At 45.3% G+C, this 26,389-nt stretch overlaps 1 protein-coding gene across 2 annotated transcripts in view; it reads left to right on the forward strand.

Moving 5' to 3' along the window:
• The first annotated feature begins 1,715 nt into the window (after positions 1-1,715).
• LOC140717605 (uncharacterized) overlaps positions 1,716-26,389 on the forward strand; it is an 89,422-nt gene continuing 64,748 nt past the window's right edge. Inside the window, exons 1-4 of one of the 2 annotated variants that reach the window (XM_073031179.1) lie at positions 1,716-1,807; positions 18,240-18,408; positions 20,404-20,520; positions 21,861-22,010. In XM_073031179.1, the coding sequence (XP_072887280.1) occupies positions 21,956-22,010 (55 nt within the window). In that variant the 5' untranslated portion in view covers positions 1,716-1,807; positions 18,240-18,408; positions 20,404-20,520; positions 21,861-21,955. Of the gene's footprint in view, positions 1,808-18,116; positions 18,409-20,403; positions 20,521-21,860; positions 22,011-26,389 lie in introns of those variants that run through there. The other variant, XM_073031185.1, reaches the window with a different exon arrangement.

Genomic DNA, 26,389 nt, shown 5'->3' on the forward strand with positions numbered 1-26,389 from the left:
CCTGTCCTCAGGAGTTTCGGCCCGCTTATGATCAAGACTCCCTCGAGGTGGTGGGCCAGCAGTGCTAAAGCACCACCTCCCACTGATAAGCTTAACAACTTGGCATCAGCCTCCATCAGAGTTGTTGGTCGCTTCCATCCAACAGATAGTCTACTCTTCAGGTGTCTACGCAGCTACTGAAGAGTTTACAAAAGATGGATACACTGTCCGACTATCTTCCCCTCTGGACGTACTTGGTCCACACCCATGATGATCCTGTCTCTGCTGCCTCAGCTACAGCCCTGCTGGTTGACTTGATCTCTCTTCTAGTGAAGACAAGGTCACGCAGCCACTCCTGGAAAGTGAACGCAATAAAGCCACGGCAACCTACCTTGAATGGATAGCATGAGACCTTCCACCCTCTGTCTCTGCACTCTGATCTTAGATAAGTTATTCCTCAGAACTCTTTTGAATACTTCCTCTTTCACACTGAATCTGTGATCACTAGTTTTAAAGATGAAAAAGGCTGCATGCATTCACCCTATCTATAACTCTACCTATAACCTTTGTGTCACCAGTAAACCTACTAATCCACCCTTCTACTTCTTCATTCAGGTCATTTATAAATATCCCAAAGAGGGAGAGTCCCAGAACAGATCCCTGCAGAACACTACTGCTCACTGACCTCCATGCAGAATATGCTCTTCCTCTTGCTCTTCACGTACTTGTAGAATGTCCTGGGGTTTTCCCTAATATTGCTTGCTAAGGCCTTCTTATGGCCCATTCCAACTCTTCTAATTTCATTCTTGAGCTCCTTCCTGGCACCCTTGTAATTTTCTAGAACTCTAACAGAATCAAGTTTCTTGAACCTTCCGTAAGCTTTTCTTTTCTTCTTAACTAGACATTCTACATCATCGAAACAACGACAAAACAGAAGAAAAATCCCAAAGGAATGAATGACAGGAAAAATGTTAGAAGTCCATAGCCGCCTCCCCCTCCCAGACACAAGGAGCAGCAAAGCATCAACCCCCCCCCCCCACCCATCCAGCGGAAGGCATCAGACCCACCCACCATGTAAGCAATTGCAAAGCCCCCAAAGAGACCCATGTTCTGGAGTCCTTCAGCAGTTTGACATCCAACAGACTCTCTCTGTCTGACACATATGGGAGAGAGAGGCATCAGTCCTTCCACAGTGAGATGGGAGACCAACAGCTCTCTGTTTTCATGTTACAGTCTGTAGCGTTGCTTCTATTTCGAGGAGAGGGAGAGGGAAGGCAGAATGGAGAAGGGAGAAGGGGAGAAAGGGAGAAGGGAGAAAGGAGCAGGAAGAAGGGGAGAAGAGAGACAGGGAAAATGGGAGAAGGGGAGAAAGGGAGAAGGGAAGACGGGATGAAAGGGAGAAAAAGCTAGTAGCCGAACAGACGCAAAAGGGAGTAGCTGAACATCTTGGTTCACATCATCGAGTTTGGCCAAAGGACCTGTTTTCGTTCTGAGTCTGACCCCTTCAAATTTGACACAAATCCAGCAGGTGGCGCTGTTCCCCGACGCACGCTGCCTTTGTTCGGTAATACTGCTGGAGGAACTCCGCAGGTTCGGCAACAGACGATGTTTCGGGCAGGGCTGGGAAAAATAGAATAGAAGAAGGTGGGGGAGGAGAGGAAGAAGTTCTAGGTAGTAGGTGATAGGTGAAACCGAGAGAGGAGGACGGGTGAAATGAAGAGCTGGAAAGCTGATTGGTGAAAGAGATGAAGGGCTGGAGAAGAGGGATTCTGATAAGAGAGGGCAGAAGGCCATTGAAGAAAGGGAAGGAGGAGGAAATGATGGGCAGGTAAGGAAAGGAACCGTGTCACTGTCTGATGGTGGGGGATGGGGTAAGGGAAGAAATGAGTGAAATGGAAGAGATGCTGGTGAGGGCAGTGTTGATGGTGGAGGAAAGAAAGCCCCTTTAAAGAAGGAGGACGTTGGGATCGGGCAGTGGAGTGAGAGGCAGCAGAGTGGTAGGGCGTTGGCTCAATGGGCTAAGGCGGTAACAGGACAAGGCGAGGTAGTTTTACTTGTTTTATTTGTGGAAAGGAGGAAGTATGTGTGTGAGGTTGGCCAACAGGAGGTTGGCTCACAAACAGAGAAAGCTTGTAGACGATGCGAGAAGGAGGATAGACAGGTGGTAAAGAAGGGACGTGCTCAGACCGAAGGTTTGAGATGTGTCTATTTTAACGCAAGGAGTGTTGTGGACAAAACGGATGAGCTTAGAGCGTGGATCAGTACTTGGAGATATGATGTGGTGGCCATTACAGAGACTTGGATGGCTCAGGGACAGGAATGGTTACTTCAAGTGCTGGGCTTTAGATGTTTCAGAAAGGACAGGGAGGGAGGGAAAATAGGTGGGGGCATGGCACCGTTGATCAGAGATAGTGTCACAGCTGCAGAAAAGGTGGATGCCATGGAGTCTCTGTAGATGGAGGTTAGGAACAGGAAGGGGTCAGTAACTTTACTGGGTGTTTGTTTACAGGCTGCCAAATAGTAACAGGGATATCGAGGAGCAGATAGGGAAACAGATTCTGGAAAGATGTAATACAAACAGAGTTGTCGTGATGCGAGATCTTAATTTCCCAAATATTGATTGGCATCTCCCTGGAGCAAGGGTTTAGATGGGGTGGAGTTTGTTAAGTGTCAGGAAGATTTCTTGACACAATATGTAGATAAGCCTCCAAGATATGTAGATAAGCTGTACTTGATTTGGTATTGGGAAATGAACCTGATCAGGTGTCAGATCTCTCAGTGGGAGAGAATTTTGGAGATCGTGATCATAATTTTATCTCCTTTACAATAGCATTGCAGAGAGAGAGAGGAACAGACAGACAGACATACTTTATTGATCCCGAGAGAAATTGGGTTTTGTTACAGTCGCACCAACCAAGAATAGGTAGAAATATAGCAATATAAAAACCATAAATAATTAAATAATAATAAGTTAATCATGCCAAGTGGAAAATAGTCCAGGACCAGCCTATTGGCTCAGGGTGTCTGACACTCCAAGGGAGGAGTTGTAAAGTTTGATGACCACAGGTAGGAATGACTTCCGATGATGCTCAGTGTTACATCTCAGTGGAATGAGTCTCTGGCTGAATGTACTCCTGTGCCTAACCATTACATTATGGAGTGGGTGGGAGACATTGTCCAAGACGGCATGCAACTTGGACAGCATCCTCTTTTCAGACACTACCGTCAGAGAGTTCAGTTCCACCCCCACAACATCACTGGCCTTATGAATGAGTTTGTTGATTCTGTTGATGTCTGCTACCCTCAGCCTGCTGCCCCAGCACACAATAGCAAACATGATAGCACTGTCCGCCACAGACTCGTAGAACATCCTCAACATCTTCCGGCAGATGTTAAAGGACCTCAGTCTCCTCAGCAAATAGAGACGGCTCTGACCCTTCTTGTAGACAGCCTCAGTGTTCTTTGACCAGTCCAGTTTATTGTCAATTCCTATCCCCAGGTATTTGTAATCCTCCACCATGTCCACACTGACTCCTTGGATGGAAACGGGTCACTGGTGCCTTAGCCCTCCTCAGGTCCACCACCAGCTCCATAGTCTTTTTCACATTAAGCTGCAGATGATTCTGCTCACACCATGTGACAAAGTTTCCCACCGTAGCCCTGTACTCAGCCTCATCTCCCTTGCTGATGCATCCAACTATGGCAGAGTCATAGAAAACTTCTGAAGATGGCAAGACTCTGTGTTGTAGTTGAAGTCCGAGGTGTAGATGATGAAGAGAAAGGGAGACAGGACAGTCCCCTGTGGAGCCCCAGTGCTGCTGACCACTCTGTCTGACACACAGTGTTGCAAGCACACGTACTGTGGTCTGCCAGTCAGGTAATCAATAATCCATGACATCAGGGAAGCATCCACCTGCATCACTGTCAGCCTCAACAGACAAGTTAGAAAAGTGTTAAATTGGAGTAAGCAGAATTATGAGGCTATCAGGCAGGAAATTGGAAGCTTAAATTGGGAACAGATGTTCTCAGGGAAAGTTACAGAAGAAATGTGGAAAATGTTCAGGGGGTATTTATTTGGAGTTCTGCATAGCTACGTTCCAATGAGACTGGGAAGTTATGTTAGGGTGCAGGAAACGGGGTGCACAAAGGCTGTAGTAAATCTAGTCAAGAAGAAAAGAAAAGCTTACAAAAGCTTCAGAGAGTGAGGTAATGTTAGAGATCTAGAGGAGTATAAGGCTAATAGGAAGTAGCTGAAGAGGGGCCATGAGAAGGCCTTGGAGGGCAGGGTTAAGGAAAACCCCAAGGCATTCTATAAGTATAAGCAAGAGGATAAGATGTGAAAGAATAGGACCTATCAAGTGTAACAGTGGGAAAGTGTGTATGGAAATGGAGGAAGCAGGTACTTAATGAATACTTCACTTAAGTATTGATGATGGAAAAGGACCTTGAAGATTGTAGTGAATACTTGCAGCAGACTGAAAAGCTTGAGCATGTAGATATTAAGAAAGAGGATGTGCTGGAGCTTTTGGAAAGCATCAAGTTGGATAAGTCACCGGGACCAGATGAGATGTACCTCAGGCTACTGTGGGAGGTGAGGGAGGAGATTGCTGAGCCTCTGGTGATGATCTTTGCATCATCAATGGGGATGGGAGAGGTTCCGGGGGATTGGAGGGTTGCAGATGTTGTTCCCTTATTCAAGAAAGGGAGAAGAGATAGCCCAAGAAATTATAGACCAGTGGGTCTTACTTCAGTGGTTGGTAAGTTGATGGAGAAGATCCTGAGAGGCAGGATTAATGAACATTTGTAGAGGTATAATATGATTAGGAATAGTTGGCAAGGCTTTGTCAAGGGCAGGTTGTGCCTTACAAGCCTGATTGAATTTTTTGAGAAAATGACTAAATACATTGATGAAGGAAGAGCAGTAGATGTAGTGTATATAGATTTCAACAAGGCATTTGATAAGGTACCCCATGCAAGGCTTATTGAGAAAGTAAGGAGGCATGGGATCCAAGAGGAGATTGCTTTGTGGATCCAGAACTGGCTTGCCCACAGAAGGCAAAGAGTGGTCGTAGACAGGTCATATCCTGCATGGAGGTCGGTGACCAGTGGTGTGCCTGAGGAATCAGTTCTGGTACCCTTACTCTTTGTGATTTTTATAGATGACCTGGATGAGGAAGTGAAGGGGTGGGTTAGTAAATTTGCTGATGACACTAGGTTGGGGGATAGTGGCAGATGGAGTTCAACCCAGATAAATGTGAAGTGGTTCATTTTGGTAGGTCAAGAATGATGGCGTAATAGCGGTAAGACTCTTGGCAGTGCGGAGGGGTCTGAGTGCGGAGGGTCTGAGTGCGGAGGGGTCTGAGTGCGGAGGGGTCTGAGTGTGTATGATGCTCAAAGCAGCTGCGCAGGTTGATTCTGTGTTTAAGAAGGCATACGGTGTATTGGCCTTCAATTGTGGAATTGAATTTAGGAGCGGAGTGGTAATGTTACAGCTATATAGGACCCTGGTCAGACCCCACTTGGAGTACTGTGCTCAGCTCTGGTCACCTCACTAAAGGAAGGATGTGGAAGCCATAGAAAAGGTGCACAGGAGATTTACAACGTTGTTGCCTGGATTGGGGAGTTTGCCTTATGATAACAAATTGAGTGAACCTGACCTTTTCTCATTGGAGTGACGGAGGATGAGAAGTGACCTGATAGAGGTGTATAAGATGAGCGGCATTGATCGTGTGGATGGTCAGAGGCTTTTTCCCAGGGCTGAAATGCCACAAAAGGGCACAGATTTACGGTACCTGGGAGTAGATGCATGTTCAGCACAACTTTGTGGGCCGAAGGGCCTGTATTGTGCTGTAGATTTTCTATGTTTCTATTTGTGGCTAAATTTGCCAATGATACAAAGATTAGTGGAGGAGTGGGTAGTATTGAGGAAACAGAGCCTGCAGAGAGACTTGATAGTTTTGGGGAATGGGCAAAGTGTCAAAAGGGGTGTTGTATCAGGACCCAGATGCAGATACTGTAGTACTAAGAACTGGGCAAGACAAGGGACTGGGAGCAAGGAGCCTGGGGTGGACTCTGAGCCCAAGACTAGACAAGGACCCAGAACCTGGGTCTTGCCTCAGGCTCAGACCCCCAAACCCAGGCAGAGACATGACAAGGCTTGGCTGGAGACTTGGGGTCTTGAGGCTGGGTTCTTGGAGCTGCAGGCTTGGGTCAAGGCTTGAGGCTAGAGGCCGCAGGCTTGGGTCAAGGCTTGAGGCTAGAGGCCGCAGGCTTGGGTCAAGGCTTGAGGCTAGAGGCCGCAGGCTTGGGTCAAGGCTTGAGGCTAGAGGCCGCAGGCTTGGGTCAAGGCTTGAGGCTAGAGGCCGCAGGCTTGGGTCAAGGCTTGTGGCTAGAGGCCGCAGGCTTGGGTCAAGGCTTGTGGCTAGAGGCCGCAGGCTTGGGTCAGGGCTTGTGGCTAGAGGCCGCAGGCTTGGGTCAGGGCTTGAGGCTAGAGGCCGCAGGCTTGGGTCAAGGCTTGAGGCTAGAGGCCGCAGGCTTGGGTCAAGGCTTGTGGCTGGAGGCTGCGGTCCTGGAGCTTGGGGAACTCGGAGGCTGGAGCTAGGGGCAGACTAGGAACTACACATCAATATGGAGCCAGGACTTATCCTCCAACAAGCCAGGACTCATCTATAACTCCACACCAAGGTGGGGCAGATCCCCCCACAGGGCAACAGCAGAACAGCCTGACTCACCCCACAGAGGCAAGGACAGGAAGAGACAAACACCAAAGAACAACAGACAGTTCCATCTCTGCACCAGGGTAGCTCCAAGTAGCCATTACAGCCAGCAACCTTGGCTGGCTACAGAAGCAACCAGATTCCCACCGAGCTCAGAGTGGCTGACAGCCATCCAGCTGGCCCAGGAAACTGCTGAATCCCTACTGCAATGACAGCTCCAACTACTACCAGCAAGGCTCCCAGAAGCCATGGTTCTTCAACACAGCCCCAAGGATGGCAAGAGTCCACTCTAGCCTTCCACCAGCCATCTGCACCATGAGTATCTTGACAAGACACCCACCCCCACTGCCAGGGCCACTTATATTCCCAGTTCCAATATGAGCCTCAAGTGTTTCTGGTTAAGTCCAATTGCAGCAAGGGACCACCAGAAAACCTGGAGTCCGGAGCACGGTGTCTGCGGACCGGACCACGGACTTCGGACTGAACTATCACACAAAGAAGTGGCAAATGAAATACAATGTTGGAAAGTGTATGGTCATGCACTTTGGTGGAAGAAATAAATGGGCAGACTATTATTTGGATGGGGAGAGCATTCAAAATGCAGAGATGCAAAGGGACTTGGGAGTCCTTATGCAAGATACCCTAAAGTTAACCTCCAGGTTGAGTCGGTTGTGAAGAAGGTGAATGCAATGTTGGCATTCATTTCTGGAGGTATAGAATATAAGAGCAGGGATGTGATGTTGAGGCTCCATAAGGCACTTGTGAGACCACACTTGGAGTATTGTGTGCAGTTTTTGAAACATAGAAACACAGAAAATAGGTGCAGGAGTAGGCCATTCGACCCTTCACCGCCATTCAGTATGACCATGGCTGATCATCCAACTCAGAACCCTGTGCCTGCTTTCTCTCCATACCCCCGATCCCTTTAGCCACAAGGGCCATATCTAACTTCCTCTTAAATATAGCCTATCAACCGGCCTCAACTGTTACCTGTGGCAGAGAATTCCACAGATTCACCACTCTCTGTGTGAAGAAGTTTTTCCTCATCTCGGTCCTAAAAGGCTTCCCCTTTATCCTTAAACTGTGACCCCCTCATTCTGGACTTCCCCAACATCGGAAACAATCTTCCTGCATCTAGCCTGTCCAATCCCTTTAGAATTTTATACGTTTCAATAAGATTCCCCCTCAATCTTCTAAATTCCAGAGAGTATAAGCCTAGTCGATCCAGTCTTTCTTCATATGAAAGTCCTGCCATCCCAGGAATCAATCTAGTGAACCTTCTCTGTACTCCCTCTATGGCAAGAATGTCTTTTCTCAGATTAGGGGACCAAAACTGCACACAATATTCTAGGTGCGGTCTCACCAAGGCCTTGGACAACTGCAGTAGAACCTCCCTGCTCCTGTACTCAAATCCTTTTGCTACGAATGCCATCATACCATTTGCCTTTTTCACCGCCTGCTGTACCTGCATGCCCACCTTCAATGACTGGTGTACAATGACACCAAGGTCTCGTTGCACCTCCCCTTTTCCTAATCAGCCACCGTTCAGGTAATAATCTGTTTTCCTGTACTTGCAACCAAAGTGGATAACCTCACATTTATCCACATTAAATTGCATCTGCCATGAATTTGCCCACTCACCTAACCTATCCAAGTCACCCTGCATCCTCTTAGCATCCTCATCACAGCTAACACCGCCGCCCAGCTTCGTGCCATCCGCAAACTTAGAGATGCTGCATTTAATTCCCTCGTCTAAATCATTAATATATATTGTAAACAACTGGGGTCCCAGCAGTGAGCCTTGCGGTACCCCACTAGTCACTGCCTGCCATTCTGAAAAGGTCCCATTTACTTCCACTCTTTGCTTCCTGTCTACCAACCAGTTCTCTATCCACATCAATACCATACCCCCAATACCGTGTGCTTTAAGTTTGCACACTAATCTCCTATGTGGGACCTTGTCAAAAGCCTTTTGAAAATCTAAATATACCACATCCACTGGCTCTCCCCTATCCACTCTACTAGTTATATCTTCAAAAAATTCTATAAGATTCGTCAGACATGATTTTCCTTTCACAAATCCATGCTGACTTTGTACGATGATTTCACCTCTTTCCAAATGTGCTGTTATCACATCTTTGATAACCAACTCTGGCATTTTCCCCACCGCTGACATCAGACTAACCGGTCTTTATTTCCCCGGTTTCTCTCTACCTCCTTTTTTAAAAAGTGGGGTTGCATTAGCCACCCTCCAATCCTCAGGAACTAATCCGGAATCTAAGGAGTTTTGAAAAATTATCACTAATGCATCCACTATTTCTTGGGCTACTTCCTTAAGCACTCTGGGATGCAGACCATCTGGCCCTGGGGATTTATCTGCCTTTAATCCCTTCAATTTACCTAACACCACTTCTCTACTAACATGTATTTCCTTCAGTTCTTCCATCTCACTAGACCCTCGGTCCCTTACTATTTCCGGAAGATTATTTAAGTCCTCCTTAGTGAAGACAGAACCAAAGTAGTTATTCAATTGGTCTGCCAATTTGGAATCCTTATTTTAGAAAAGATATACTGACATTGGAGAGGGTTCAGAGAAGATTCACGAGAATGATTCCAGGAATGAAAGGGTTACCGCATGAGGACCGTCTGGGATCTCTTGGGCTGTATTCCCTAGAGTTCTGGAGAATGAGGGGGGATCTCATAGAAACATTTGGAATGTTAAAAGGCCTGAACAGATTAGGTATGGCAAAGTTATTTCCCCTGGTAGGGGATTCTAGGACAAGAGGGCACAACTTCAGGATTGAAGGATGTCCTTTTAGAACAGAGATGCAGAGAAATTACCTTAGTCAGAGGGTGGTAACCCTGTGGAATTTGTTGCCACGAGTGGCTGTGGAGGCCAAGTCATTGGGTGTATTTAAGGCAGAGATAGATAGGTTCTTGATTAGCCAGGGCATCAAAGGGTGTGGGGTGAAAGCAGGGGAGTGGGGATGACTAGAAATATTGGATCAGCCCATGATTGAATGTCAGAACAGACTCGATGGGCCAAATGGCTTACTTCTGCTCCTATATCTGATGGTCTTATGGACATATTAAGGATCCATAGGCCCTTGTAAGCTCATCTGTGTGACAGAAAGGGTACAGACACAACAGCCTCCCAGAACTCCTTGTCATCTCTCATGCAGGTGTTAGACGACAGCGAGCGGTAGAGACTTGATCAGCCAGTGACCCTGGAGGAGCTGACTGGCTCCATCCATTCCTTTGACTCGAGTAAAGTCCCCAGAAGCAATGGCTTACCAGCCAAATTGCCCTCGGCTCTGTGAGACTGGATGTGCCCTAACCCACTGGAAGTGTACAGTGCTCTGCTTCTATCTGGCAGAATGTCAGACTCCATGAGGAAGGGCATCATCACCGTTATCTACAAGCTGAAGGAGAAAAGGCATGATGTCAAGAATTGGAGACCCACTTCACTCTTGAATGTGGACCATAAGATCCTGTCCAAGGCCTTCATCAATAGGGTCAAGTCTGTTCTGGGACCGTCGATTCACCTGCTCTAAACCTGTACTGTATCTGGCAGGAAGATCTCTGCTAGCCTTGTGCTGCTGCGGGACGTCACCGCATACTTGCAAGACAAGTGAATAGATGCCTTCCTGGTCAGCTTAGACCAGGAAAAAGCCTTTGATAGGATATCACACACGTACGTGATGGACATACTCTCCAAAATCGGGATTTGGAGAAGGAATCAGGAATTGGATCCAACTGCTGGACTTGGACACCTGTGTAGCGCAGAACAAATCAAGGGGTGGGAAACAGATAGCTTGCCCTTCAGGTCTGGAGTCGGGCAGGGTTGCCCTCTCTCCTGTGTTGTTTATGTGCTGTACAGTCCCCTTTGAGGAAGCCATCGAGAGGGAGGAACATTGAAGCAGCCAAGCAGTGGACAAAGCCAAGTGAAAACCTCCGTGTCTCTGGATGAAGTCACCATCTTCTGCTCTGATCCAGATCAGCGTCTGTGACCTGTTTTGAGGTGGCATCAGGGGCCAGGATTCACTGCATGAAGGAGGAGGCCATGTTCTTTGGCAATCGGCTCAACTGATCCGGTGACCCATTCGCCATCAGGCCCGATTATATGAAGGTGCTGGGAATCTGGTTTGAGGGGCCAAGGGATGCAACAAAAATCAGCTGGAGTGGACTAGGAAGGTGAAGCAGAAAATGGGACTGTGGGGAGGGTGCTCCCTATCGATAACTGGGTCGAACCTGGTCATCAGGTGTGAGATGCTCTCAGGTGTGGCCCATCCCTTGCTCCTCCAACTTAGGAATCACCAGAGTTACATTCAGATTCATCTGGGGTCCAACATGGAGCGGGCCAGATAGGTCACAATGCACAAGTTAAGGGGGGCAGAAACGACCCTGATGTTGCCCTCATCCTGATTACCATCTTGGTGTGTGGCTACATCAGGCTGTGTGTGCAACCTATGTACGTGGGGACCAAGTGCCACTACATGCCGAGGTTCGACCTGTTCCCAGTGTTGCAAACGATTGGACTGTCCCCATTGCCACTCAACATCCCAGTCAGCTGGACGGTACTGCACTACCTGACCTTCGTAAAAAAAGTTCTTCCAGACCAACACCTTTGACCACAGGGCCGTCAGGCAGCGGTCAGCACGGAACGTCCTGCAGACACTGCAGGAGAAGTACTCGATGGGCACAATGAGGTGGTTCCCAAGCAGACTGTCCAGATCAACTGGCAGAATGCCTCATCGTCAGGCCTCACCTACAGGCACCATGACCTCACCCGGCTGACGGTGAGAGGGGCTCTCCGAATTAGATCCTCCCTGCAAGCCCGGAGCAGCATCCCCACAAACCACTGCTCGCCGGATGACTGTACTGGGGAAGTGACAGTAGCTCGCCTCCTTGCAGACCGCGTGTTTGCGAAGAAGGTGTGGAGGAAGATGAAAGGGCCTGTGTCACATTTCCTCACAGCTGTGTGACAGAGGACTCTGTGATCTACGGGCTCTTCCTGGTGACACGCATGGAGACAAACACTGCGATCTGCTGGCAGATCATCAGCTCAGTGAGAGACGCTCTGTGGTCTGCCCGAAAGTAGCTGGTCTGCCACACATCGAGATTTCTCTGGAGGAGAGCTGCCGACTGGCACATCCCAGGCTGCAGGACTACGTGCAGAGGAAAACACCGAAGCTTTGTACAGCCACCGCACCAGCTTGGTGGGGAAGGACCACGGTGTAGGGTTCTTCTCCAACGGGAGAGTGTGGACTGAAACTAAGTGCAAAACTGAGTGAAACTAAAGCAAAACCAAGTGTGGACTGAAACTAAGCGAAACTAAAGCAAAACTCTTCAAATATTCAAATTCAGATTCAATTTATTGTCAGTTAGAAACCACAAATACAATGCAGTTAAAAAAATGAGACAACATTCCTCCAGAATGATATCACGAAAGCATATGACAAGACAGAGTACACCAGAAAATCCACATAACGTTTGGCAATCCCCAATTCAGAGTCCGGAGAGGCTGCTGCGTATTAATATCGCGCTACCATCTTAGTGCATTCCCCGGAAAGGAGCTCCAAATCCACCGGACAAACAAGACCAAAAACTAAAGCTACAAGACCTGCACAAAACAACATATTTACAACATATAGCTACAACAGTGCAAACAATAGCATAATTTATAAAAAAACAGACCATGGGCACAGTAAAAATAGTCCAAGATGTTAAAGGACTATAAATTGAAAAGAAATCACCACACAGTTTCCACAAGTCCCCAGGGTCCCGACAGACTCGCCATCCCACGCCGGCGGCAGAAGGGAATACCCCCGCTATGGACTTCCACGGTGCCGCCCGACTCAGCCTCACAGACACAGCCCACAATGAAAGCTCCGTCAAACCCAGCCTCGCAGACACAGCACACACCGAAAGTGACCTGACCGCAGTGAACTCCGAGTCCGTCGAACCTCCGAGCCGACGACCATCCCCTCCGGCACAGCATCTCCGAGCACCATCCGCTGCTGAGCGTATTGAGATGGCCGTTGGTAACGCAACCCTGAGGACTGGGGGCCTGTTCTTCCCAGCAGAGTCCCGGACCTCACAGCAGCAGCAGCAATGAAGAACGTCTTCCTGGAGATTTCCTGATGTTCCTCCGTGCTCCCACGTCCGTTTCAATTGATTATGATTGCGCACGGCACCCCACTTCATAAATAACAGATAATCAGCTCCGGAGTGGCCGCTGCAAGCAGCGTCGCGCCGCCATCTGGGTGAATTTTAATGAATATCGTAGTATTTAATATAAAACCTGGAGTGCTAATTGAGTCGCAGCAGCATTAGAACTGTACGGAAAGCAGTGACCTGTATATGTCTCTAAAGAATGAAACCATTGTAAATAATTTAAGTTAATTTTGTTTAAAAAAAATGTGATGACTCTAGGTCTGTATATGTATAGACATATAAAGAATAAAGAACAAAGTATAAAGAACAAAGGGGGATCTCACTGAAACCTTTTGAATATTGAAAGGACTAGATAGAGTGGACATGGAGAAGATGCTTCCTATAGTAGAGGAGTCTAGGACAGGTGGCACAGCCTCAGAATAGAATGGTGTCCCGTTAGGTTATGGGGCAAAGGCTAGAGAATGGGGTGGAGCGGGATTGTAGGTGAGTCATGATGGAATGGGAGAGCAGTCTCGATGGGTCAAATGACCTAATCCTGATCCTATGTCTTATGTACATAGCTGCTAACGTGTTCAGAGATTACTAAGGCCAGTGACCACCACCCAACTCCACACCCAGTAAGGGCCCCTGTAGCAAGATATCAATACCCAAGTGCACTGCAGAAGTTCTAGTTACCGGCACCCATCCTGGTCTGAGTTGGGAGGGTAACTCAAATGGCCCGGGTGTGAGGTTGTATCGCTCTGGCCACTGAGCTGATCTGAAGAGCCTGAGAGCATCTTGCGGCTGGATGATGGAATTTGCACCCAGAGTGAGTTGCTAGGTGGCGTGGTCTAGGCCCGGAGCCTTTCGCTGCAGCTGCATCCTAGTGTAAGGTACAGTGTGCTGTTTAGACAATTTAAATCCTGGCTCAGATCGGAGGCAAGAGCTGATTGCACTCGCTCTCTGTGATCTTCACTGCTCTCTCCATGGCGCCGATGTTATGATGACTGCCCCAGCTGCTGTGCTCCATGCCCACAAACATGATGAACTGATAAATGAGGCTTTGGGCCTAATCCAGGCTGCTCCAAGGTTCAGACCTGAGGACTCAACTTTGCTTTGGAACGCTGTTGTTCGCTTCAATTGTTTGCAGTATTTTTATCTTTTTTCTTTCTTTTCTGCATCAAGTGTTGGTCTTTTATTTTTTTAATTTTTATTCTATTTTTCAGGTGATTTCAGGTTTCTTGCTTTGTGGCTACCTGCGAGCAAGCAAACCTCAAGGCTGTATAATTTATACATTCATTGATAATAAATGAATCTTGAATCTTGTAAACTGGGTGAAGTTAGCTCCTCTGGACCACATAATCTGCCCTTCACGCACCAAACTGTACTACTGGCCAGTTAGATTCTTCATGGTGGAGCATTGACCTTTCTACCAGCACTCACAGGTTTTTCAGATAGGAGTTTAAAAGAATGAAAGGTGGATCTCATTAAAACTTATCGAACATGGAAAGGCTTAGACAGGATGGATGTTTCCTATAGTGGGGGAGTCTAGAACCAGGGGCACAGCCTCAGAATATGATGTCTCTTTAGAACAGAGATGAGGAGGAATTTCTTTAGCCAGAGAGTGGTGAATCTGTGGAATTCATTGCCACAGGTGGCTGTGGAGGCCAAGTCATTGGGTGTATTTAAAACAGAGTTTGATGGGTTCTTGGTTAGTCACATCAAAGGTTATGGGAAGAAGGCAGGAGAATGGGGTTGAGAGGGATAATAAATCAGGCATGATGGAATGGTGGAGCAGACCCAATGGGCCAAATGGCCTAATTCTGCTCCTATGTCATGGGCTCAGCTTCCTATTAATTATCTCTCCACTCACCTTAAACCTACTGAATATCCTCTAATTTGTGATAGCCCAACCCTGGGAAAAAGGATTGTGTCCATTTGTTATGATTTTATAGACATGTATAAGATCACCTCTCAGTTTCCTGTGCTCCGAGGAAAGGAGTCGTAGCCTGACAGCTGTGGTTGTGACTGAATAAACCAAGCCCCATGGAAGGCAAAACTGTGAGCTAAAAACTCTTTATTCAATTTTGTAGATCTTCAATCCTGCTTCTGACACAACGTTTTATAGTTTTTAAACGTAATAAATGATTAAGTGTCCAGGATAAAGAAATGGACAGGAGGAATCAATGTAGACACAATCCACTCGGCAAACTGGTTTTTCTGAGAGCTCCCTCTGGAAAGCAGTTAGTGCTATTATAACATAAACATCATGTCATCTTGAAGGTTTCTTCCCCCTGGCAGTTAAGCGAGATTAAAGATAATTCATTTCCATTCTTCAGTACTCAAGTGTAAAGGAGATCAAAATGATTGTTACTTGAGGTCTGATGTACCATGAACAAATTCACAATATACATTAAGAACACAAACAAAAACACAAAATGAATATAAAAGCAATTCTATAAAACACAATGTACACCGGACAAAGCAATACACACAGAATCCTGGAGCAACTCAGTAAGTCAGGCAGCATCCATGGAAAGGAATAAACAGTTGATGTTTTGGGCTGAGACCCTTCATCAGGACCTGGTGACTGAGGACCTAGCATCCTGATGAAGGGTCTCGGCCTGAAATGTCGACTGGTCACTCTTTTCTGTAGGGGGGGTGTGTGTGTGTATATGTGTGTGCTGCCATCAGAATAGCTTTACAATAGCTTTAGATCCCACACCACCAGCTTCAGGACAAGTTATTACACTCCAACCGTAAGGGATTTGTTACCAATATTATCCTTTTGTAATTACACACTTTATCTTTTGTTACGAAGGATGAACAGCTCTGATGGGCAGAAGGGTGCAGGGCTGCCCATGTCCCCCTCCCCTGGGAGAATTACAAACCGTTACTGTTGCCAGGCTGTTAATGAGAGAGAAAGAGATGGAACAAAACATACTGGGACTGGAACTTGTACTTCAGACAAGGGAGAGATAACTCCGAGGGAGAGAGACCATATTATGACTCCTGTAAGACTTACGGCTCCGGAGAGGGCTGTTTACTTGGTACTATTCTGTTCATTAAAATTCCTCAGTGGACAGCCGCAGTGGGCTGGTTTGATGGGCTAAACCATTCAAAACTGATTAACACCTGAGACCCCGTGAGTAGGGATAAAAGTGAGGTCTGGCGAGACACCCCTGAGACGCACCAAGAGACTCACTAGTGAGCACTGTTTAAGTGTTGGAACCCACGAGAAAGTGTGGGGCATCGGAGACCGAAAGGAGTATTGGTCAATTTTAACTCACAGTGTTTATAGCGAGGCCGGTGGGGACTTGTGTGTGTGTCCACCCTTGCCTGGGTGACGAGTCCACCATAGAAGAACGGTCTAGCTAAAGGCGAGAGGGGTCATACCTGAATGGCCACAACAACACATCGACGGATCAAGAACGTAAAGGAAGGTTTGACAGGCTGTCACTGTTTGATCGCTCTCTCTCTCTCTCTCTCTCGCTCTCTGCCCCCCCCCAGAACCAACAACTACCTCAGCACGAATGAACTGAACTGAACTTTATATTCACATATGACAATTCATTATCCCCTAGACATCGATAGAGCTTGTTTATTATTGATTATTATTATACCCACACTTTTAGGTTTAGTATTGCTAACGTGTATTCTCTGTATATTTGCATTGTTGATATTGATTTGTATATTTTACTAATAAACACTGTTTGGAAAATAGTACCAGACTCCAACGGATACTTCTGTCTTTGCTGGTAAGACACCCAGTTACGGGGTACGTAACACTTTGAATGGGCAGTTTTGTACGTCCATCTTTGTCTGTAGTTTATTATCGATTCTTTTGTGTTTCTTTATATCTGCTTTGAATGCCTGCAAGAAAATAAATTACAGGGTAGTATTTGGTGACAGATACATATTTTGACAATTGATTTACTTTGACTTTTGAACCTTGATTTCCTGCCAGTTACCAGAGGCGAATCCTCATGAAAAAAATTTCAGTACAGTTACCAAATCACAATCACTCCAATGGAAAGAAGTTTTACTTGGAGAGGGAACAGAAATCCGGCACTTAGTGTCCTGGGTGTGAATCGTAATTCTCAAGAATTTCACTTAATTTTAGTTGAACTGAAGTATAAAAGTACCTGAATTTAAGTCAGTTCAAATGAAATGATGATCAGTTGTGATCTGTTGGAATGCTGACAAACATGATAAACTTATCAAGATAAAATGATCCTATCTAACCACCGACGTTATCTTTCAGAAAAATTACAAGCATCTCAATTTTCATCTTTCCTCAATAGTTTTATTGGATTCCTTTAAAAGATTTTGCTTGAATCAGTTTAGTCATTGCTGACGTGATACAGTACATGATGTTTTCCCAGCATGTGTCTGTATAGTAAGAAAAGTGATAGGAAACTATCACTTGTACTGTATCACGGTAGGTATTATACCTCCTCGCGGAAGCGCCTGTGGAGTGGGACGGGTGAGCGGACCAGGGAGTCATAGTTGAGAGAATGGTCGTTGCGGAAAGCAGAAGTGGGTTGAGAAGTTGGGGGGTGGGATCTCACGGAAACCGTTAGAAGTTGGGCTGAATGATGCAGAGGTTGGTGGGATGAAAGATAAATCCAAGAGACTGGTCTGTCTCTGTTCTGCCCGCGGAGTGAGGGTAGGAAGTGGATGAGATGTGGCGAAGGGATTTGGCGACAGTGTTTTGTAGGGGAGGGGCGGAATAACCTTTCCACTTAGGGTAAAAGAGTCTCCAGAATATCGGTAGCGAGGATGGAACTGCCTCTGCTTGGTACTGCGCAAGCATTGTCGGGCGGCTGTTATAACGCGCAGTCGGTGTGAACGGCGTGAGAGTTATATTGTAAAATAAACTTTTTTGACTAGATCCCCTAAATGGATTTGATTGAGTCTATCTTTAAAAATAATAATGTCAGAAATACTGCGCAGGTCTGGCGGCAGAAAGGTTCCGCTCTCTTGTTGATCTTGGGTAGAGGGAGTACAGGTAGCAAATCTTACTGAATGAAGGGGTTTCCGACTGTGAGGAGTTTATTTATATCCGACTATTTCTGCCAGGTTGCGCTCAATCACAAGATTTGATAAATTGTTGTGGGCTTTACGTAACTGGGGGCGGGTGGTGACGGGATGCTCTTATCTCCGTAGTAGAGGTGTGGCGCAATCTAGGAAGAGTTTAGTTGTGATTAGGTTATAAATAGGGCACGTGTCGACATTTACAACAGTATATATAAAATTTAAGCGCAGCCTGGTGGAAATAGCCATAAGTAAGTAAGCTCCTCTCAGTATTAACTTGATCCACTGCGGGGCGGCATTTGCTGCCGCTGTGATTACTAATATTCGCGTTGAACTGCTCATTTTGGATAGGGCCAGAGCTTCAGAATCGCTCCGGGGAGAGACTGTTCTGTAATTTTGGAAGGGCTGCACTCCGTTCAAAAATCATTCCGAAAGTGATTTCGCTCTGGTTCTTGCAGAATCCCAGCCGCTGCAGTAAATCAGTCCGAAGGGTGTGAACTGGGTCGTCCGGAAAGAAAAGGTTAGTTCTTGCTGAAAGCGATCTTCCTTTTACGTTTTCAGTCCAGATGTAGTGTCTCGTCCGCCTCCCGAAACGTCATCCTTCCAACCCTTCACAGATCCTGCCTGGCCCGCTAATACCCCAGCGGGTGCAAAAAAAAAGGCAAACTTTAAGAATCTGACTTCTGGGTATCTTGACTCTGCGGGTGGGGTACTCGAATGTTACGCTGTACAGTCTGTGTCGTCTGAAACATCAGTTCATTCGTTATTGACAAGTTTAAAATCATTAGAAATAAGCATTCCCGTTAAATCGAGTACAGCACAGGCTCCTCGGCCCACCTAGTGCTGACCATGATGTCTTCTGTCCGCACATGCCCGCACAGTTTTTCCATACCCGACATATTCATGTATCTATCGACAAGCATCTTGTAATCCATCATGGTGTCTATATTGTACACAATCAGATATTAACGGTCAAAGACCTCCACTTCTTGCTGCTGCCATCGGGCAGAAGGTTCAGGAGCATTAGGTCCCACATCCCCGACTTCAGGAAGAGTTATTACCATTCAACCATCAGGTTCCTGAACCAGCCTGAATAACTTCACTCACCTCAACACTGAACTCATTCCACAGCCTTTGGACTTACTTTCAAGGACTCTACAACTCATTCTCAGCATTATCTATTTACTATTTATTTATTTACACAGTTTGCTACCTTTAGCTCAATGGTTGTTTTTCAGTCTTTGTGCATACTTTTTCATTGATTCTATTGCATTTCTTTGTTTGGCCGTGGATGCCGGAAGGAAAATGAATCTCAGAGTATATAAGGTGACTATACATAGTCTGGTAACAATTCTCTTTCCACTTTGAAGACTAACAGACCAATAGGCAAAACTGTCCAAATAGTCTTCTCATTGAATACTCACTGAAGGTCCTATTATTCAGGATTCAGTCATATGTATTTACTTAAAATATCAGAGTAGATAAGTGGTAGTTGGGCAGGTACCTGCAAGGGAAGGTTCAGAAAGTTATGGGCCAAACACTGTCAAAGGGGACTAACTAGTTGGACTAAAGAGACTGTTTCAGCACTATATGATTCTATATTCTCAGTATTAACACTTCTTAAGCATAGAACATAGAGATCTACAGCACATTACAGGCCCTTCAGCCCACAATGTTGTGTTGACCACGTAACCTACTCTAGAAACTGCCTAGAATTTCCCTAGTGCATAGCGCTCTGTTTTTTCAACCTATCTAAGAGGCTTCTAAAATCTCTATTGTATCAACTTCCACCCGGCAGTGCATTCCACCCACCCACCACACTTTGTGTGAAAAACTTACCTCTGACATCCCCTCAGTTAGCAGTTTCAGCCCTACAAGAAAAGCCTCTGACTATCCACACGGTCAATGCCCCTCATCATCTTATACACCTCTATCAGATTACCTCTCATCCTCTGTCGCTCCAAGGAGAACTGGCCAAGAATGCTCAACCTATTCTCATAAGGTACTCACTCCAATCCAGGCAACATCCTTGTAAATCTCCTCTACACTTTCTTTATCGTATCCACATCCTTCCTGTAGTGAGGTGACCAGAACTGAACACAGTACTCCAAGTGGGGTCTGACCAAGGTCTTATACAGCTGTAACGTTACCTCATGGCTCTTGAACTCAATCCCATGGTTGATGAATGTCAAAACACCATATGCCTTCTTAACAACACTGTCAACCTGCGCAGCAGCTTTGAGTGTCTTATAGACATGGACCCCAAGATCTCTCAGATCCTCCACACTATGAAGAGTCTTACCATTAATATTATATTCTGTCTTCAAATTTGACCTAACAAAATGGTCTTCTTCACACTTATCTGGTTGAAGTCCACCTGCCACTTCTCAGCTCATTTCTTCAGCCTATCAATGTCCCACTGTCATCTCTGACAATCCTCCAGACTATCCATAACACTGCCAACCTTTGTGCCATCAGCAAACTTACTAGCCCACCCTTCTGCTTCTTCATCCAGGTCATTTATAAATATCACAAGGAGGAGTGCCACTGAACAGATCCCTGCAGAGCACCACTGGTCATCGACCTCCATGCAGATTACGAACCATCTACAACCACCCTTTGCTTTCTGTAGGTAAGCCAATTCTGGATCCACAAAGCGAGGTCTCCTTGGATCTCATGCCTCCTTACTTTCTGAAGGAGCCTTGCATGGGGAACCTTATCAAATGCCTTACTGAAATCCATATACACTACATCCACTGCTCTACCTTCATCAATGTGTTTAGTTACATCCTCAAAGAATTCAGTCAGGCTTGTAGCACATGACCTATCCTTGACAAAGCCATGCTGACCATCCCTAATCAGAACATATCACTCCAAATGCTCATAAATCCTGCCTCTCAGGATCTTCTCCAACAACTTGTTCAACACAGAAGTTACACTCACTGGTCTATAATTTCCTGGCTTATCTCTACTCCCTTTCTTGAACAAGGGAACAAAATTTGCAACCCTCCAATCCTCCGGTACTTCTCCCGTCCCTATTGATGATCCGGTGCAGTTGTTGATGTAGCATAAGAATAGCCTCATGCTGAACTCGGCAATTGCATCCACTTTGCCTCCATCTTCCACCCTGTCCTCAAACTCACCTGGTCCATTTTGGACACTTCCTTTCCCTTTCTTGATCTCACTGTCTCCATCTCTGGAGACAACTTATCCACCGATGTCCATTATAAACCAATGGACTCTCACAGCTACCTAGACTATACCTCATCCCACCCTGCTACTTGTAAAAATGCCATCCCTTTCTCTCAATTCCTCCGTCTCTGGCGCACCTGCTCTCAGGATGAGATTTTTCATTCTAGAACAAAGGAGATGTCCTCCTTTTTCAAAGGAAGGGGCTTCCCTTCATCTACCATCTACACTGCCCTCAACCATATCCTTTCCATTTCATGCACGTCTGCTCTTACCCCATTCTTCCACTACCCTACCAGAGATAGGGTTCCTCTTGACTTCACCTACCACCCTACCAGCTTCCTGTCTAGCACATAATTCTCCAAAACTCTGCCACCTCCAACTGGATCCCCCCACCAAACACATCTTTCCATCCCCCCCACTTTCTGCTCTCTGCAGGGATTGCTCCCTGTGCGACTCCTTTGTCTATTCCTCCCTCCTGGCACTTATTCTTGCAAGCAGAACAAGTTCTACAGCTGCCCGTACACCACCTCCCTCACCACCAAACAGTCCTTCCAGCTGAGGTCACACTTCACCTGTGAGTATGTGCAATTATTAATAGCACGTACAGTTACATTCATATAGCTGGCTGTGGGATCTAGCTATGCAAATTTTGCTTGTCAAATTCCCTGCAATACTGTGGTAGCTTTGATTCCAGAGCACTTTTATTGGATGTTGCATACTTTAGAGATTCTGAGCTGAGAGATCACTAAATACAAGCTTCTTTCACTCTTATCTCTCCAGAGTTGTCGGTGCTTTAACTACTAAACCCCTGCAAAAAGAGGAGTGCTTGTCTGTGGCTGACCCTCTAATCACAACTGCTGTAACTACAGGGAAGCATGTTTTGTTTCATTCCTGTGATCATCTGGGCCATTTGTATTACTTCATCACAAGGTAAGTTGTGGTTTTTCAGTGGAACTATCCAAATATCACTAAAGTATTGATCTCTTCACCAGTTTACCACATTGTTTTTAAGCAAAGTGGCGGGCATCTAGAGTGCTCTTTCTGAAGTGATGACAGTTTTGATAGAGGTATTTAGATTTGTTTGGAAAGGCACACAAATGTGCACAGAATGGAGAGATACGGACAATGTGCCGACTGAAAGGGTTAGGTTTCATTAGCATAATTAGTTAGAAAAACATTGTGGGTCTGTTTCAGTGCTGTTTTGCTGTATGTTAACCATACAATTTTGAAAAGTTTCAAGCTTTAAGCAGCTTGCAATCGATTTAGAGAAGAACAGGCTGGGAAGGCCTGCATAACATAAGTGCTGTTGAGGCAGTGGTGTGAGTCATCAATATGCTCTTGTGGGCGTTAAACATTGACGCTGCACTACAACAGCAGAGGATATTCATGGGACTTATGAGGAGCATTACCGTTTGTGAACTATTGTACACAATAGTGATAACCAGCCCAACACATCACTGGCATCTGCCTTCCTGCTATCATACTAAAAGTTGCTGGAAAAAGGCCATGAAGGATCCCACCCACCCTCTTTATGAACTTGAGGGGGGGGGCGTTGTCCCACTCCCATCAGGGAAGAGGCTACACAGCATCCACACCAGGACGAGTAGACTCAAAGTCAGTCACCTACTGCAAGCCAACGAGCTGATCAGGACTTGCACCCATTAACGAGCCCACCTACCAGCTAACATCACTTTATGTAAACTCAATCAGTCTGTGTGAAAACAGTTACTTGTACATTGCGGTTTATAAGATTTCTTTTATATTCACACTTATTTTATTGTGGTTTTCTTAGATTAATTATTTTAATGCTGCGTCAGATGCAGACTTCTCCTTGCACTTGTACACTAAAGAATGACAATAAACAAACTTTGTAAGTACATGCTTGTTCATGGTTTAAGACCCCAAGGAATAAGCATTGATTCCTTCCGTTGGTGATCAGCTCAGAAAGCCCCTGTAGCCTTGAAAGTGCAAGGTGACGGTGGGGCACTGCGTGGATTATAGGCAGTGGAGATGGATTGTGAGAATGAGAGGTGAGTTTCAGTTTGACACGGACAGGGAGATGGATAGCATTGGAATAGACCCTTAGGGCAATTGAGTTCCTGCTGTTCATCAGCCACCAATTTACATTAATGCTATGTCAGCCCCATTTTTTAACATCCTCTGGACACTTGCATTAAGGTCTCCCTAGTTCATCACACACTTGGGGCAGTTTACCTCCTACTGCTCATCTTTGTAATATGGGAGGGAACCAGAGATGATGCTCCCCGCCAGGACAAGTGGCACGAGGGTAGATGCATCGCTGCTGCTTCTGTGTGGGAGGAAGGGTGGATGGTGCTGTGGGTTCTCGCTTTCTTTATTTCTGACATTAATCCTTTGACTCAGATAAACAAAAGGAGTTATTATGAAACTAGGTGAGATCACTTTGTGCTTTTAAGACTGAACTTTTAAGTTCAAAGTAAATTTATTATCAAAGCATCTGTATGCCATTACATACAAACCTGAGATTCATTTTCTTGTGGACATACTCAATAAATCCATTGAATATTAACCATAATAGAATCAATGTAAGACCTCACCAACTTGGGTGTTCACCCAGTATGCAGAAGACAAGCTGCACAAATACAAAGAGTCAGAAATATTAATAATAAATAAAAAAGCAACAAATATTGAGAACATGAAATGGAGGGTCCTTGAAAGTGAGTCCATAGGTTGTGGGAGCATTTCAGTGATGGGGCAAGTTATACTGAGTGAAGATATCCCCTTTGGTTCAAGAGCTCGATGGTTGAGGGTTTCCTGAACCGGTGGTGTGAGCTCTGAGGCCCCTGTACCTTTGTACTGATGGCAGCAGCGAGTAGACAGCGTGTCCTGGGTTGTTGGGGGTCCCTGATGATGGATACTGCTTCCCTGTGAGAGTGTTTCATGTCGATATGTTCAATGGTGGGGAGGGCTTTCCCTGTGTTGGACTGGGTCATATCCACTACTAGTCAGGACCTAACAAGACATTATGATTGCAGTACAAAATGGGTGTTAAATTTTGAGTTGGTGCCCCTGCTGCTGTGTGTTACTCAGGACTCCAACCTCACCCAGGCAAGTCTTGCAGGGAGTGTAGAAAGGACTTTCCAGAATATCTCCAGCATTCAGGTATCTTTGAATGTGAAAAGAAGAGAAAATGTGTAAATTTAAGTAAATAAACAGGCAGATAATAAATGAACAAGTGAGCAAGCAAATGAGAAATAAATGGGCAAATAAATAGGTAGATAGATAGATAAATAATACTGAAAGCATGAGCTATACAGTCCTTGTCAGACTGCGGGTTGTGGAATCAGTTCAGAGTTGAAATGAATGAAGTTATCTACATTAGTTCAGCCACCTGATGATGATAGGGTAAAAACTGTTCCTAAAACTGGTGATGTGACACCTAAGGCTCCTGTACCTCCTGCCTGATGGTAGTATTGAAAAGAGTGCGCGACCTGAATGGGGGGGAGGTGGGGGAGGTCACTTCACCTCGGATGCTCTGACCAGTTTATAAGGAGGTCAGGATCTGGGCAGAAGGTACCTCCTCGGCATTGCAGGACTGGATCGAAAGCACAGACTGGAGCATATTCAGGGAGGGGGCTATCTGCAATCTTCACGTCAACATTGATGAATATTCGGGAATGGTGGCTGGCTGCACAGGAAAATGCACTGAGGACATTACCATGATTAAACATTATAGTGACAGGGCAAAAGGGAAACTGTAGCCCACTGCAGAAGTTCGTGCACAGCCTAGGGATCAGGTGACTGCCAGATCCCTCGGGCTGTATCTAACATCAGCAGGAAGGAAATGCTTGAGTGCACACAAAAAGTTCACAGATACCTCTGTGACGCAAGGGACACGTGGCACATGTGGCAAGGTATTCAAGTCATAACTGCTTTTTTTTGTAATTTTTTTTATTGAAATTCATCAAACAAACATTTCCATAAGATGTATTTCAGACACTGTATGTATATATCATATAATCACATATATATCACAGATCTCCACAAAGTATTTATCTGAGGTATACACTTATAGAAAAGAGTGGATAGAAAAAACAAGCAAAAGGAAAGAACTATGTACAAGTAGGGAGTGATTTTTTTTTACAACAGATTCATTGATTTGTGAGAATAAAATCAGGCCTATGAGGCATTATGTAGTTAAACCATTTTTCCCAGTATGAATCAAATTGTTCCAGCTTATAATTAACAGATGCTGTTATCTTCTTGGGCTCTCCTGTGATAACTATTTCCTAGTAAGAGTCTTTTTACCAGCCACCAACAGTATATTCATTAAATATTTATCTCTTTTCAACTGTTCTGGAGGTATATATCCAAAATATATGGTCTTACTCTCCAAGGGTATTTCACATTTAAAGATGTCTTGTAGGGCATTATGTAGCCCCCTCCAATAGTTTTTGATAACAGGGTAGTCCCAAAAAATATGATAATGATTTGCATTTTGATTTCCACAATTTTTCCAGCAAACAGGGAGGTTACTATCATAATGGGATTTCTGAGAGAGTGTAATAAAATATCTTATCACTTTTTTCCATCTAAACTCCCTCCGTTTCTGTGAACTGGTACACTTCCATTGATATCTCCATATTGTTGTCCATTCTTCCTGAGATATAATTATCCCTCCTTCCTTCTCCCATTTTGTTTTAATGTATGAAGTCGAATATGTTTTAAGATTTGACAACCCCTTATACATGCTTGAAATGATTCTACTATCATTATCTGAATTATATGCTTTTCTAAAGTGCTCTATCAAGCATGTATTTGCCTTGGTTACATTTTTAAGCATCTTATTAACATATTGTCGCATCTGTAAATACCGATTAAAAAATCTTGTTTTTCTAATAAGTGTTTCTCTTTAAGCATTTCAAAACTGAACAGTGTTCCTTCTTTCATTAGGTTGCAAAGAACTGTTATTCCTTTAGCTGTCCAGTCCTTAAATCTAGCATCCAGTTTATTTAGTATAAAATCCGAGTCATATGCACACCATTTAAGAATTGCAGTATCTCCCTCTAGATTATATTCTTTTATAGTAGTTTTCCATATTTTAAGAGTCAATTTCACCTATGGGTTATCAATAGTATTTATGTACCTTTGCAGGTTGTTTTCAGCCAAAATTGCTTGAATGGGGATGGGAAGTACCCACTCCTCAATGTTTTTCCATTGAGCATCATATGATGGATTGCACCAATATATCACAGCTCTCAACTGTGCTGCAAAATAATAATCTCTAAGAGAAGGTAGGCCCCATCCCCCCTTTTCCTTTGCTAAATGCA

Source organism: Hemitrygon akajei, chromosome 2 (assembly GCF_048418815.1).
Source record: "Hemitrygon akajei chromosome 2, sHemAka1.3, whole genome shotgun sequence".
Lineage (NCBI taxonomy): Eukaryota > Metazoa > Chordata > Chondrichthyes > Myliobatiformes > Dasyatidae > Hemitrygon > Hemitrygon akajei.